Here is a 14106-nt window from a genome sequence, read left to right as displayed (position 1 = left end):
GGACGACACGGATCAGCTGATTTTAATGCGTTTTTTTTTTTGGATCCTTTTCTTTACTTGTTCTTTTTTTTTTTTTTTTTCCTTTTTATGGCATACACACAAGTTTGGGTTGGGAAGAGGGTCGCGATTTTTGATACCTTGGAAAGAATTGGAGATTGAACCGAACCTTACACAGGCCGTGGTTGATAACCGCAGCGGATGATTGGTCTGGGATGAGGAAGGTCTGCATTTTGGTTGGCTCAACGGTTGTGGCTTCCGGCTCTTTCTGGAAGCAATGGGGTATATTTGTCCCCACTCGTCTATTCGAATTGTTCATTCAGATCATAATGCTGCTTGATTTGCGGCGTTGTAGAGAGTGCACAATTACCTGAGACGCCTGCAATGGCGGGTTCATCTCATCAGTTGCTACGAGCTGATCTCGAAGGTCAGATAGACTCGCTACAGATCTGCTCACCTAATTAGAGGCGCAACATGAGAGGCACGGCCTAATTAGTTCCTGTTCCTTGTTCCTGTGAAAGAGATTATGATATACTAAGGTGCTACAAGTCATGGCAGACTCAGCTTCGCTTGCTTCTACATAGGTAGCCAATGGACTTGCTGCCCGCAAGCGTTCACCTCTCGGGGTGAAGTCAACTTTATGAAAATTCAAAGACCCGAGCTCTGGAATCAGAGGAGCTCCTCTTCGGTTGGTTATAGAGACGGTAACTATGATCCCCGCTTGGAAGTATTGCCTTTTTAGGAAATGGTAGTTAATTATACAGATAACAACATTACCCACAGAGCGCAGCCGTGGAGCCTGAGTGGCCGGCCCCTTGGGAGTAAAGGGGGTATAATTCACAATAGTGCTGAGTAATTATCTAGGTAGGGTTGGTGTCGCCTACCAATCTGGATAAGAATTAAGTCGCTTCTTTACTATTTACGTCTTGTTGCCGTCGTCTGCCATACACACCACGTAATTATATAATTGAAGGGATTTAGCGTTGCGTGGAGAATCTTTCCTTTTCCGGAGGCCATCGGTGAACCACTTTACTTACACACGTCAACGAGCAGAAATTCCTTGAGAGCACTAATGGTATCAAATTCAAATCATGGGGTATTACACCAACTCAAACAAGTTTACAACCAACAAGCTAAGCGTCAATCCCGAGCCGGTAGTAATTAATAGTGGAGAGACCCAGCTGGGTAAAACAGAGACGGAACCAAACGAAGAGGCGGGAAGGAAAAAAAGAAGAATATTCCAGCTCAACCACCTGTTTCCCACGGGTATAATAATCAACAACAAGAAGTTCTCTGTGCACACCCACCTCTAAGACCCCGCCGCCCTCAAAACCGCCGATTTCAAGAACCGCCGCCCCCTCCCGCGCCAGCCATGATGGCGATCTGCTGCGCCCGCCTGCGGTCGATCTCCCTCTTGAGCATGAGCAGGCAGGTGGCCACGACCATGACGAGGGCCATCTCCCTCTCGCCCTTGCCGTCCCCGCCCTCCCACAGGCCCAGGTCGACCAGCAGCCTGCCGCCGTTGCCGGCGGCGCCCGCGCCGCTGCCGGGGGTCCGGAACCCGTCGCCGCGGACGAACCGCGCGACCACCGTCCGCACCTCTTCTTCCCGCTCGCGCTTCCCGCCCCCTCTCCCTCTGTCTGCGGCGGCCGGCGCCACGGCGACGCGCACGACGCGCTCCAGGACCAGCATGTTGGCCACGTCCGCCTCCTCCTCCTTGCTGCTGCCGCCTTGCCCCGCCGACGCGGACGGTAAGGAGGAGGAGGAGGACGAGGAGGAGGACGAGGACAGCTCCCGCGCGAAGGCGCGCCGCTCCCCGCGGCCCGCGTACCGCCACTGGAAGGTGCCGAGGCGGGAGCGGAACCCGACGGCGCGCGTCAGCAGCCCGAGCGAGGTCACCGCGAACGTGTCCCACGGCTTGTTGTCGTTGTCGTCGTCGTCGTCATCGGCCTCCTCCTCCTCCTCCTCCTCCTCCTCCTTGGAGGAAGAAGGGAAGAGGATGCGGCGGACGGTGGCCGGGTCCGGGCCGGGCCCGCGCGCGGGGGAGAAGAGGCGGACGACTGGGGGCCGGCCGGGCCCGAAGCGGTAGGTGGTCGTCGCTACGATGGTGGGACCCCCCGCCGCCGCCGCCGAAGAAGAAGATGAGGATGAGGAGGGGGAGGAGGAGGAGGAGAAGAAGGCGGCGGGCGACTGCTGCAGGTAGCAGCTCCCCGAGTAGCGCTCCGGCCGGAAGGAGGTGAACCACGGCAGGGCGACATTGTTGCGGGCCGAGGGGCTCCGGCTGCTTGGGTCGTCCGGGGGGAGGGCGAAGACGGGGATGGGATCGGGCCGTGGCGGGAGGGGCAGGGAGAACCAGGACTTGCCGGTGGTGTGGATCTGGAGGTGGACGGTTGGGCAGAAGGGCCGGGAGGAGGGATCGGCACCGGCGTCGTCGGTGGTGTAGGGTGGCGGCGCGCTGAGGATGGAGGGCGAGCTGCTGCCGAGGCGCTCCAGCTCGTATTCTTGCTGCTCTTGGGGAGTGTAGCGCGGTGGGCTCGTGGACCCTGTGTCGGTGCGCGGCAGATAGGTCGTCGCCATGGTGATGTGGACTGTGTAATTTCTCGGTGTTTTATATTTCTCGCTCTTTGTTTTTTCTTTTCCCTTTGGTTCTTTGCTTCTTGTTCTTGTCGAGCCAGTGTATTCTAGGCCTTGGAGTGGCGCGAGTTGTTGCCTTGGTAAGAGTATGGTGGTACAGACTGAAGACGATGAAACTTGAAACACCGTTATATATATTCCGCAATTATGGGTTCTTGTATACCTTCGCCGGGCATTCAATACACTAGGCTCGGCGGCTCCGCGCTCATGTCATCGGGAGATGCCCAACGGTCGACCCTCCTACCAATCACACGAGAAAACGAAGGATACGCGCCCCGCACCTTGCAACGTGTGCGGGCGCAAACCCGCCTCTTAACTTGGGTTCATCGTTTTTGGCTTCATCGCCATACTGTGGCTGTCGATAAGAATGCAATCAAGCGTCGGTTCCCCATCATTTTGGCGATACTATCGGCGATTCATTGGCTGGTTTGGTCAGGGCTTGGCCTGTCTTTCCCGCGTCTCGGGTCGCTTGGCGTGCTTCAAGACCCACCTCGAAGAGGAATGCGAAATACGACGGTGGGGCCTGGGGGGCAGGAGCCACAACTTGGTGGGTTACGCTGTGGGGCTGTGCACATCAAGGGCCCACCCAATTCAACCTCGCACAGTAACTCTCCGATTGAACGGATTACACAGAAGCTGTGAGGGTGAGGTGGCTTCTTGGCTGGGCATCTCAAATCTTTGGGTCGCAGTGCTCTTATTGCTCACTGCGACGGCGGTGTACATATCGCAGGTGGCTTTGAGTCGAGGTGGTTATTTTTCGACAAGCTGCTGCGTGGAACAGAGGGAGAGGAGCAAAGAGAGGCTGTCGACTCTACAGAGGAGTATTAATCCGTATACTGAAAACAAACTGGACTTCGGACCGGAGCAGTGAATCCATCAGCGCTAGACGCCGCAACCGTTATTGTTCCAAGTTTCCCTATTTTATTATTATTATTTTCAGGTTTTCTTGTGTCCTTTGTCTTTTTTTAATTTCTTTGCCTTGTATCTCGAAACAAACGTTATTTGGCAGCGACCGCTTCACTCTATTATACGAGGTTGTACGGTCTTGAGCAGACACCCGTTCCTTCACCGGCACTTGCCAAAGAAGCCCGGGTCACGATTGAGCTGCGCCTCGACCCACATCGGCCATTCGTTGTACGGCCGATGCTCCGGGTCGACCTGCGAGTTGAGATACCTGAGCCATCCGATGTTGCCCAGGCTGACCCCCGTGCCGGACCGGTTGGGCATCTTGGCCGCGGCCCTCTGTTCGGCCTGGCAGATGGTGGCCATGATCTGCTCGAAGGCGATCCAGTGTGCTCCCAGCACGACGGCCACCTGGTTTTCGGGGTCGATCAGCCGCTGGAACTTGTTGTGGGGGAGCATCATCCACCATGCGTAGTGCTCCGACAGCGCGAGGTATGCTGGAGATCGTCTCGTCAGTACCGGCTTGACCCGCGGGAGACAAAGGCAAAATGAAACAGCGACAGGGAAAAAAAGGGAGAGAGAGAGGTAAGGGAAAAAAAAGAAAAAGGAGACAGCGTACCCTTCCAAGAACTAACGCTCAGCCTCCTGCCCATCTCGCCCAGGAGCTCCCAGTACCGCCGCTCAACTTCCCTCCCCTCGACCCCGTCGACCAGGGGCCGCAGGTCCTCGACGGCGCGGACGGCGCGGGCGGTCCAGTCGGCGTCGATCAGCGGCAGGTCGCGCATGTGCGGCTCGAGGGTCTCCTGCTGGCGGTCGCCCAGGAATTGACCGAAGAGCAGGTGGGCGCCGCGGCAGTACATCTGGATCGCCACTATGATTATGCCGCGGATGAAGGTCATGTACTCGACCATGCCGTCCTCGAGCAGCACCGATTGGTACGTCAGCGCGAAGCACGTCGCCATGAGCGCGTTGCCCTCCTCGAACATGGGGTCGTCTTTTCCTCCTCCTCCTCCTCCTCCTCTGCCGCCTCCTCTGCCGCCTCCGCCCTCGTCGTTGCTGTTTCGTGCGGCCGGCGACGACGACGACGTTGTGGCGGGTGGGGTTCTACGGCCGCTGTCAGGGGAGGGGGAGGGGGAGATGGAGGACGACTGGGCGAGAGATTTCTTGATGGCTTTAATGGCCTTGTACCGGTGCGACATGGCCGCTTCGGCCAGCGACCGGTCTTGCCTGGTCATGAGCTCCGACGCGGCATAGCCCAGGATGGCGTGCATCAGATATTCATACTGGGTTTTGCGACACTGTTAGTCGATGTGCGCGTGTCTGTTTGCGTCTGCGTATATGACACCACAGAGAAGATTGCAAACGTTGGAGTTGTAGCAGAGAACAGAATGGGGTTCATGCCTTTTCCGAAAGACACGGGATCTCGTGCGTCCAGATCTCTTCGGACCCGATCGGGTGGTGCGGGTAGCAGTTGAGGAGGAAGTGCTGAAAGAAGCGCATGTCCTGGAGGCTGAATAGGGGGATCTTGTGTTGTGGCTGTTTTGATGTCGTTGTTTGTTAGCCCATCTGGCCGTTCCTCTTGCCTCACTTACCCAGAGATGTACTGGGAAGTGTTTGTACGTCAAGTACCCGGTACGTATGCACACTGGCCAGCGTCGTACGTACCTGATGCACAATTGTCGGCAGCGTGGGGTATTCGCACTTAAGCCCTTGCTTCACGCAGTGCCCGCATGCAGGCTTCGTCTCTTGACACTGAGCACTCCCGTCGGAGGCACGGGTTCTAAGTCAGTCCCTGCGTTCTCCCCCGGTTACTGTCTCGCTTGACTTCCAGACGCACCTTGATTCGCCGACGCTTGCAGTTGTAGCACCCGCGTCGACTCTTGGTATGCCCGCGCCGCTCCAGTCGGGGCTTGGGCACCACGGCCTGCCCTTCGGAACTGCTGCTGCCGCCGCTGTTGCTCCGTCCGACTGTTGCAGTGTAACCCACGGGCAGAGCCATCAAGGGTGGGAGTTGTTGATGTTGTGGTTGTTGTTGTTGGTGTTGTTGTTGGTGTTGCTGCTGCTGCGGGGTGAGAGTCTGGAATGACGGGCCCGAGAAGCTGGAGCTCGAGGAGGGCGACGGTGTGTTGATGGGCAGTCCGGATCCGGATTCTGACCCTGATCCGGACCCAGGGCCATCCGCGGTCAGGTAGTCTAGGTTCTGCTGATTGTAGACGAAGGCCGAGTATTCGAAGCCGTCATCGTCGCCGCTGTCCAGAGTGAGAATTGGAAGCGTTGTCTGGGGCTGACCGTAACCTGCGGGCATGGCCCCGCCGTTGGGATAGGCCTGCATTTCCGTATCTGCTAGAATTGCGACTGCCGCTAACCAGCTTGAATTTCCTGATGCCTGAGGTGATGTCCTTTTGTTGTGTGTCACTGGCGGGAAAAATCTATGCTTTCCCCACTGTTTCTTGTTTCGTTGTTTGGAGAAGTGTTGTGTAGTATATTTGACATATCTTCACAGTTATTGACCTGGAGGTACTACTGTGTACGAGTAAGGCTGCCGATCCAGAAGCTCACCCACTGCGGGGGCATGCCAAGCGCAAGACCCGCGCCCCTTTCTCAAGCGAGATGTGGCAGCGCCGATTAAGCTACTCCGGGGACCCTGATGCTCCACAAGGCTGCGCCTTGGGACCCTCCAAAGCCTCTTCAGCACGTCCAACGAGCTGTTATGTTCAATCCTCGCAAACCCTCTGGAAAGGGAAGGGGGGCAGAGAGTTCCAGCCGCCGGATGGTGTGGCCTCCTGGCATCACGGATTGGCCAAGCTGAGCCACGGGGGTCTCACGCATCAGCCGCCACTCAGAGCCTCCCCCCAGCCCCAGATCCACTCGCACGGCAGTGGTCCGGGTAATCTATCACGCCGAATCAAGCACCAACGCGTGGGGCCGCAGAAAGCCCATCAGTCCGCCTAGCACCGCGCGAGACCAGACGGTTCGCCCCGTGCGTTGTGCACACAACGGGTATGTACAGTACATACATGATCACGATGCAGTGCTAATTGCATCCCTTAACCATTGAGAAACTTAGCGCAGGGCCGCACTACATGTATATGCGTGCAAGACACATGCTCCAGATTGACGGATTACCTACGAAGTAGTACTATCGCTATGAGTGGACAGTAGCAGTCCCTTAGTTAGACTGCATGCTTTAGGTAAGGTATGTATGTACATACATACCTAAATATCCACCCATATACCTGGGGCAAGCACCTGGAGATCCTGTATACTAAGTGCGATCCCTAATTACTAGTAATTAGGAGTTGACTTGAATTTCGAACGGCCTCTCTTGCTCTCTTGATCCAGTTATCCCTGGCGAAAATCAGGCCCTTTCCCAGAACGCCTTCACATTCGATCTTCGTAATTTGTTTTGTCGGCGGCTCAGAAATAAGGAAGCGAGGAGACTCGAGTCTCGGCCTCAGGTCATCTCGACTCGTGGATAAGGGAAAATGGCAACGCGAGCATGACCATCTGGCGCCTTCCAAGTTTATGCCGTACCTAGGCAGCGATACGACTGATGGCCATTTTGACGGAGCGTAGCAAGGCGAAGTCCTGTGTGTTCTTGAGATGCTCCAGTTGTTCGTCGTCGACCTGCGCAACCTCTGCTTTTTCGCCGCGGCGGACATCAGCCTCTTCCCACGCGGCTTCCCACATGGCCAATTTTACCTCCTTCTCCTCGGGGCGTTGGGTCGGGCCAAGCTCCCCGAGGGCGCAGATGGTTTTGCAGGTGCTGTCGCCGAGATCCTTGGGCCCGAGGTTTTCCTACTTCCGCTAGACATGGTTGTTGACGGAACCAGAATCAAGCAGGAGAGTACCTTCTGAGAGTCGCGGGTTAAGGACGAATGATTGATGTCCGAAGAGCACCTGGAGGCGGCGGAGCCCGATCAAGCCCGAGTTCGCGTTCCTAAGTTTGCGTACGGACTTGTACTGCACCTAGCTCGGCCCTGATCCGGACCGTCTGGTCCCCTTTACGGCACCTCCCATTTGGGTTCTCGAGTGCCAATGACAGGCTCTGCGGCGGCTTTTGGATCGCTGCTGCGGGAAGGGAACGGCATAGAACACTCGCTTGCCTCTCTGGCGCTCTGGAGCGGAGAAGGGCGTGTCAGGTCGATTCTCATGCTCTCCCCCCTTAATGGGCTGCAATGGGCCGCGGTCCCGTTCGAGAAGAAAGGAGACAGATGCAATAATTATAACGACATGAATTAGTTACCATGTTCTTTCCTCTCAAACAACTTACCGCCTTGTATGGAGGTGGTAGCTCGGGAAGTCATGCACCACTCCGGCTCTACTTCACCTCCCTACCTCCTTACTGACCCGGTGCCTCTACATCGCCTTGACACTGGCTGTTGCAGCTCTCCCCCTTCCGTTCTGCCCCCACGAATCGGTACATTGCCATGAGTATTCCGATCAACATCTGACTATCGGCCTGTCTCTGAGATACCACTAGCACTTCACGGATCTGCTATGCACCCCTGACCTTACCCTCCTCGACCCGGCCATGCCACTGCCCCCACGAGTCACCCAGCTGTGACCTCCGTTACCGGTTCTGATCATAGACCTCAAGTGGTCCTAGTTGAGAGGGCGCCTAGTTACTCCCGGCTCCCAGTTCCTATGTGATAGAACCAGGCCTGAAGGGACCGAAATGATGGGCGAAAGGGGTGAACAAGGTCGTCTCACCACCACTGGCAGGTATGTACGACGTGTACGCGCCGCCAGATGGCATACGACGGGGTGGCACCTGGCTGGATGATGGCTTCACAAACTACAGCTCGGATTTCCAAGCCCTGAACGAAGGCGGGGTCATCACACTCAGGGGTCTGACAAGAATGCGTGTCAATAAACGCGAGAAGAACATGCGTGAGCACAGTCGCTATGTGGTCAGTTGTGCCCCGGCAGCAAATGCGTGATTAGGTACCTAATTACATACCTTCGTACCTACTTTTCGTATGCAACCTCTTTTTCTTCTCGTTTTTTTTTCTCGCCGCCACGCGGAATGTGACAGTCCGAATCCGCGCTCCTAACATCACACTACCTACGTTCTGTCTTGGTACTACTCCCTGCCCTACCTTGGTTGAATATTTGCTGAACGTCCGTCTCCTTCTGCCCTGCCTTTCCCCCAAATAGATTGACAGCAATGACCCCCTCACGTCCCCGAATAGACACCCCCGTAACAACCAAGCACACGGCCGGCGTGTGTCTACCTTTTGAACATCTCTAGTCCGTGAGAGAAGAGGCGCATGCTTCCGCTGGCACCCATGTCTTCATCATCGACCCGCATTCCAGGCTCTCGGGCACATACACTAGTATTGGTAGTGGTCTCCGACCCTTTCTCATGCGGGCCCCGCGCTCCGTTAAACAGCGAAAACAACTACAACAACAATGCCGGCGCCGCTGCTGTTGCTCGATCTCACCGATATGGACAGGCATCAACAACACCACCCTAGGTCTCCGGACGTACCGGAGCGACACACACACACACACACAAAACACTGAGAGAGAGAGAGGAGAGAGAGAGAGAGATGGATTTTCACCAAGATTCCGGTGCTGATCCCTGGCTGGAGTCCGTCGTCGGATGTCCGTAGTTTTTACAGTACATGTACTCCGCACCATACAAGGTTCGGAGTGAGCGAATGAGTGGGCGGGTGAGGAGTTAGTGGGGTTCCGAGAGGCGCACTCGAGCCAGTGAATATGAAGGGCATGCATCCACCATTGCGGCTCTCTGAATGTCTGGAACATCCGAGAATGAGTCTATATGGTTGACGATTAAAATCCAGCCGATTCCCCTCGGACAGTGTCTGGCCCTCTCGGCTGCACTGGTGCACTGGCGGGTGTAATTGGTTCCCTGCCGTACTTCGTTTTGCCCCTCGAGCCAATCATGTTTCTCCGAGAACCAAAAGCTCCCTCGAACGGATAACGGGGAAGGGGGGGGGGGAGAACACAACCCGAGTCAGTTGCACAGCAGGCCGGTTTTGGCAATGCCTGCAAGAATAGGAAAGGTTGTTTATCCCGCTCAGCACCCTGCCAGGGTTGAGTACTGAATGTATAGTACGCATCCTTTACGGCACGCTGTGCCTCGGGTGGGTGGGGGAACTGAGATGTACTCCGTAGTCGTTGCTCGCACGCCTCATGTCTTCTTGTTGGTGTATGTAATCCGTATAGTGTGAATTCCTCATGGTACGCCACGCCGCACTGATACTGCACCAGATATCCCCTGAAATGCCGTCGCCCGATGCGCAAGCACATGGCACATTGCCATTGGGCGCTAGGCAAGGCAATAATGGTGTGACGGAGCGAACCCTTCGTCGGGAGAACCGACCACTCCCCGCCCCGCCGGAGCTGCGGCGCGGTGTGTTGAAGTCCGAGGATGAATGCAATGGAGTCTGTTTTGTGCGCGCCGCAAGAGGCGAGGAAAAAAAACCACAAAAAAAGAGAAACCGTTGATGAGAGAAGGCGCAAATACTGCGCTCCTGCAGCTGCAAGGTCTCGGGAAGTGGGGTCCGGTGTTTCCTGGCTGAAGGAGAGGTGTGCTTGCGTACGCGCAACGCTAGTTACTCCACACTAGTGTTGCGTACCTTGCATGTCTACGCAATTGATGTAGGTACGGATTACACACACCACATATCGTACACTAGAAGCGTGGTGCAACGGTCTCCCTCCCCCCTCTCCGTGCACACTATACTATGTACACTACTATGTAGTGTACGTATCCGTACGCTACGATTGGCGACCAGTTTGACAAGCGGGTAAATGTGGAGTCGAGCGGTCAAAGTGGTTTGCCAAGCGCCCGCCACGTTGGTTCATCCGATGCTGTGTCCCCACAAGGAGAGGGGCTTCGAGGCGCCAACTGGGGCAGCGCCATGTGTTTCAACCGTCGCCAATTCGGCTTCCCCCTGACCCTGACCCCTGGCAGATAATACTTGTGTACGGACGTAATGGATTCTCGACGGACCCGCACACTGCAGGTGTCGCGATGACGAATCCGGCGATGATGGGGTCTCCTTTTGTTTTTTCTTTTAGTGTAGGTTTCCATCCAGTCGACTTGATGGACTCCGGACCCAGGTTGATGGTTACAGTAGTGGACTGGTGCATGGTGTACGAAGTAGTGTATATCCATACTCCGTAGTGCACTCTGAAATGTTGGCACGGTTGGGCTCCGCACATCCCATCTGTTGTTCGTCCCAACCACCCTCCGGATCTTCGTCGGCGAAGCAATGGCGCGGGGGTTTGACTTTCACAGCACAGAGCCTCCAAGCTTCCACTTGAATAGCATGGGCTGGGTTGATAGTTATAGGCCGTCCAAAATCGGGGTTGCCTCGCCGGAAATGTACACGAAGGGCAGTACACAGTAATCCCAAGTGTATCCTTGGTAGGTAGTGTAGTGTACACATTGCGTGCCCACACAAGTGAGATAATGGTCATGTTCACGGCATTTCCCTACCAACCGCCAACAACCTGGAGGTCCGACGAGGTTTGGCCCAAACGCTGTGGCCCCACACGACGGAACTTTGTCCTGTTCCTTGCGCAGGCGGGACCGTCAGTCCTGCAAGGCACGCTCGTCCCACCAAGGCCTAGAACCCGCCAGTCAGATCTCCCCCCCTGGCGATCACCCGTGGCCAGGCCGTTCCTTCCAGGTTTCAGGTTCCGCCTAACCGTCCGAACAGCCCGGTGGGTGGGTGCCTGCCCGCTCCGAAACTCTCTCACACAGTGCACTCGCTACTCCTCCATTTACGGCACGCTCTTTCATCCCCTCCGTGCCGCACTAGGGTACAAAATTCTGGTGCTACGCCGCCTCAGTCTGATCCCACCTTCATTTCCACTTCACCCTCGGGATCAGGCTGTCGTTGTTTTCTTTTTTCAACACTCCTTCTTTGCGACACTAACTTGGTGTTTTCCATTCCTTCGACTGGTTGCGAGCTTCAACCACCGCGTAGCGACCCCGACACTTTTGGCGCCTTCAGGTTGAGGCTGCAGTCATCTATCTTCCCACTTCCGGAGATTTCAAACTCGCTTCATTCCGTCAGCGTCTTTGACAGACTGCGACACAAACAAGGTCACGCCCAGTGCTGGCTCATTTTCACCTTCACTTCCCAAGTTTCGGCCTCGAGCAACCGACATCGACACGCCGCTTCATTCCTTCCTTTCAACCCTAGCCACCATCCCAGAGAATATCGAGTCAGCGACGGCTCGGATTTCCATTCATTTATCAAGCTGCCAAAAGCTGCACCAATCCGGCCTCGGAAAGGTGAAGGAAAGTAAAATCAGTCAAGTTAGTCGGACGCCCTGGGTTCTCGTCACGCCAGAACGTCAACACGATGAATACCAAGACTCTTGCCGCGCTGGTGGCAACCACCCTCCTCGGCCAGACCATAGCTGGTCCCCATAGACACGGCCTTCAGCACTTGCACCAGAAGAGGGCCACTATCACCGAGGAAAGCACGGTTACGCATTGGGTGACCGTCACTGTTTACGAAGACGGGACCGCTCCCACCCCCGAGGCTTTCTACAGCCACTCTCACAGGTTCAGGCTCAAGCACAGCTCTTCTTCTCCGAGCTCCTCCACGCCCGTCGTCGCTCCGGTCGCGTCGACCAGCGCCGCCCCTACATCCAGCTCCACGTCTGTAACCAAAGTTGTCGCGTCGTCCAGCACCACGCCTGAGGCTGATGAAGACGCTTCAACCCCCCCTGCCGCGCCACCGACGTCGTCTTCATCTGTGCAGGCTGCTCCGTCTCTGGAACCTGTCCCGGTGGACGACGGCAACAACGATAATACCGGGGTGGTCACCGGCGGCAGGGCCAAACGTGGCCTCGCCTACAACGACCCCCAGTTGTTGAAGGCCTTCCTCGGCGATGGCACCAAGGTGACTTGGACTTATAACTGGGGCCAGCAGGACGATTCGGGCACCGACCTCGAGTTCGTCCCCACCCTTTGGGGTATCAAGCTCGACTTCGCTGATACATGGCCTGCCAACGCTCAAAAGGCCATTGACGCCGGATCTAAGTGTCTATTCAGCTTCAATGAGCCCGAGCTCGAGGCCCAGGCCAATATGTCGCCGCAGCTCGCCGCCCAGAAGCACATTGAGCTCATGAACCCCTTTTCGGGCAAGGCCCGCATCGGCTCCCCCTCAATCACCAACGGCGTCGGCCCCAACAACGGCATCGGATACCTAAAGCAGTTCTTTGACGCGTGTGCCGGAAAGTGCGCCGTGGACTTTGTCAACATCCACATCTATGGCGTCGACACCAACACGTTCCTTAGCCACTTGCTCGACGTCTATGCCGCGTTCAACAAGCCCGTCTGGATCACAGAGTTTGCCTTTGATGGCACCGACGACGAAATCAACTCGCAGCTCGAGACGGTCATCGACCAGATCGAGAATAACTCGACCTACTCTTTTGTCGAGCGCTACTCGTACTTCATGGTGCAAGACGGCACCATGATCAAGAACGGCGCGCCCAGCGAGTACGGCAACACTTTCGCCTACGCTACATGACGTGAGCCGGAGTGTCGCCAGACTCCCATGGTTGCCACTACGAATGCCATTGGCTATATCTGCGCAAGATCTTGTCTGTCTCTTGCAGCATCTCTGCAGCCATCTGTTCGCCACATGAGCAGATATGGAGATCCGGACTACCTGGACCGTTATCTCTTGCCATGAGCATCACTTGATTTCCACTGTACATACTTGACCACCGTTTTCTCCTTCTCTTCACTCGTTTCCTGCCCGCGGAGGCAGAAGTGACATTTGAGGCACTTTCCCTTCTTGTATGTACATTAGTTATGTCAACGGCTATGAGCACTTTGGTTCGGCAACGACACTGGCCAACAACTGGGAGGGTTACGGTGGGATCGGCGCATAGACACGAAATCTACCGGTCGTTAGACGGGCCAGAGTTGGACTGATGAGTCACGAAATGGACGTCATAACGCTTTCACTGGTTCTTGTCTCTATGCTCATTTGTCTTTGATGTTAGTGCCTTGTGTTTTGATTGAAACAAGAGCCCAACTCGGCTAAAGAATTCGGCCGAAGAACCCATTCCAGAGGTTGAAACATCATCTCTCGGTTCCTGGGAAAAAAGGGGAAAAAAAAAATCCAATCAAGTCTCGTGACGACGGTCGCCAGGCATATTGGAGGCGGAAGGTTGTTTCAAAGGGGATATCCCTACAAAGAGTGAAGACGCTTTCGCCGCGGCACAGTCACCGGTTCAAGCTATCGATGTATGTACATCCTGAAACACGTCAAAAATCTGGAGTCACCTGCAGTCAACTCTATAGGCGTTGCGCCGTCTCTTCTAACGTTGTTGTGACAATAGCATCTTCCCTTCTTGACATCTCGCCAGAGACTAGAAACGACGTGGCTGTGGCCCCGGCCCGGCAGCCAACTAACTAACTTTATGTTTATGCTCGCCGGCTGCTTTGGGGGGCGCCCCCGGGGAGGGGGGGGGGGGGACAGACCTTTGAGATGGCGCCAACAATGCGTTTTTCTGCCCTGAACGAGACCTGTCTCTTCGTTTGACTTTATGACTTTGTTCAATAGC

General features: G+C 55.8%; 3 protein-coding genes across 3 annotated transcripts; 1 reads left to right on the top strand and 2 right to left on the bottom strand.

The window, feature by feature from the left end:
• Window positions 1-1338: 1338 nt before the first annotated feature.
• On the bottom strand, window positions 1339-2574 carry MYCTH_104005 (uncharacterized protein; the record flags this gene model as incomplete). Its single annotated transcript, XM_003667092.1, has 2 exons — window positions 1339-1947; window positions 2005-2574. The coding sequence occupies 2 exons, from the start codon at window positions 2572-2574 to the stop codon at window positions 1339-1341; spliced, it is 1179 nt and encodes a 392-aa protein (XP_003667140.1).
• An 877-nt stretch (window positions 2575-3451) lies between these two features.
• On the bottom strand, window positions 3452-5288 carry MYCTH_2312630 (uncharacterized protein). The gene is made up of 3 exons (XM_003667091.1): window positions 5203-5288; window positions 4154-5073; window positions 3452-4031 (listed from the first exon to the last, which is right to left on the bottom strand). Exons 2-3 carry the CDS (start codon window positions 4803-4805, stop codon window positions 3697-3699), a joined length of 987 nt encoding a protein of 328 aa, XP_003667139.1. The 5' UTR covers window positions 4806-5073; window positions 5203-5288; the 3' UTR covers window positions 3452-3696.
• Window positions 5289-11708: 6420 nt separating this feature from the next.
• Window positions 11709-13858, top strand: MYCTH_2312626 (uncharacterized protein). The gene has a single exon (XM_003667090.1). It carries the CDS (start codon window positions 11883-11885, stop codon window positions 13059-13061), a length of 1179 nt encoding a protein of 392 aa, XP_003667138.1. The 5' UTR covers window positions 11709-11882; the 3' UTR covers window positions 13062-13858.
• Window positions 13859-14106: the final 248 nt, after the last annotated feature.

Source organism: Thermothelomyces thermophilus, chromosome 7 (genome assembly GCF_000226095.1).
Source record: "Thermothelomyces thermophilus ATCC 42464 chromosome 7, complete sequence".
Taxonomy (NCBI): domain Eukaryota; kingdom Fungi; phylum Ascomycota; class Sordariomycetes; order Sordariales; family Chaetomiaceae; genus Thermothelomyces; species Thermothelomyces thermophilus.
Note: the sequence above shows the minus strand (reverse complement) of the source record. Positions and strands in the feature narration are given on the sequence as shown.

Bases quoted from the DNA above. Each gene is read 5' to 3' on its own strand.
- MYCTH_2312626 (XM_003667090.1), top strand. From the start codon at position 11,883: ATGAATACCAAGACTCTTGCCGCGCTGGTGGCAACCACCCTCCTCGGC.
- MYCTH_2312630 (XM_003667091.1), bottom strand. From the start codon at position 4,805: ATGCACGCCATCCTGGGCTATGCCGCGTCGGAGCTCATGACCAGGCAA. The intron at 4,032-4,153 runs GTACGCTGTCTC...GACGATCTCCAG, and splicing joins GAGCGTTAGTTCTTGGAAGG to CATACCTCGCGCTGTCGGAG.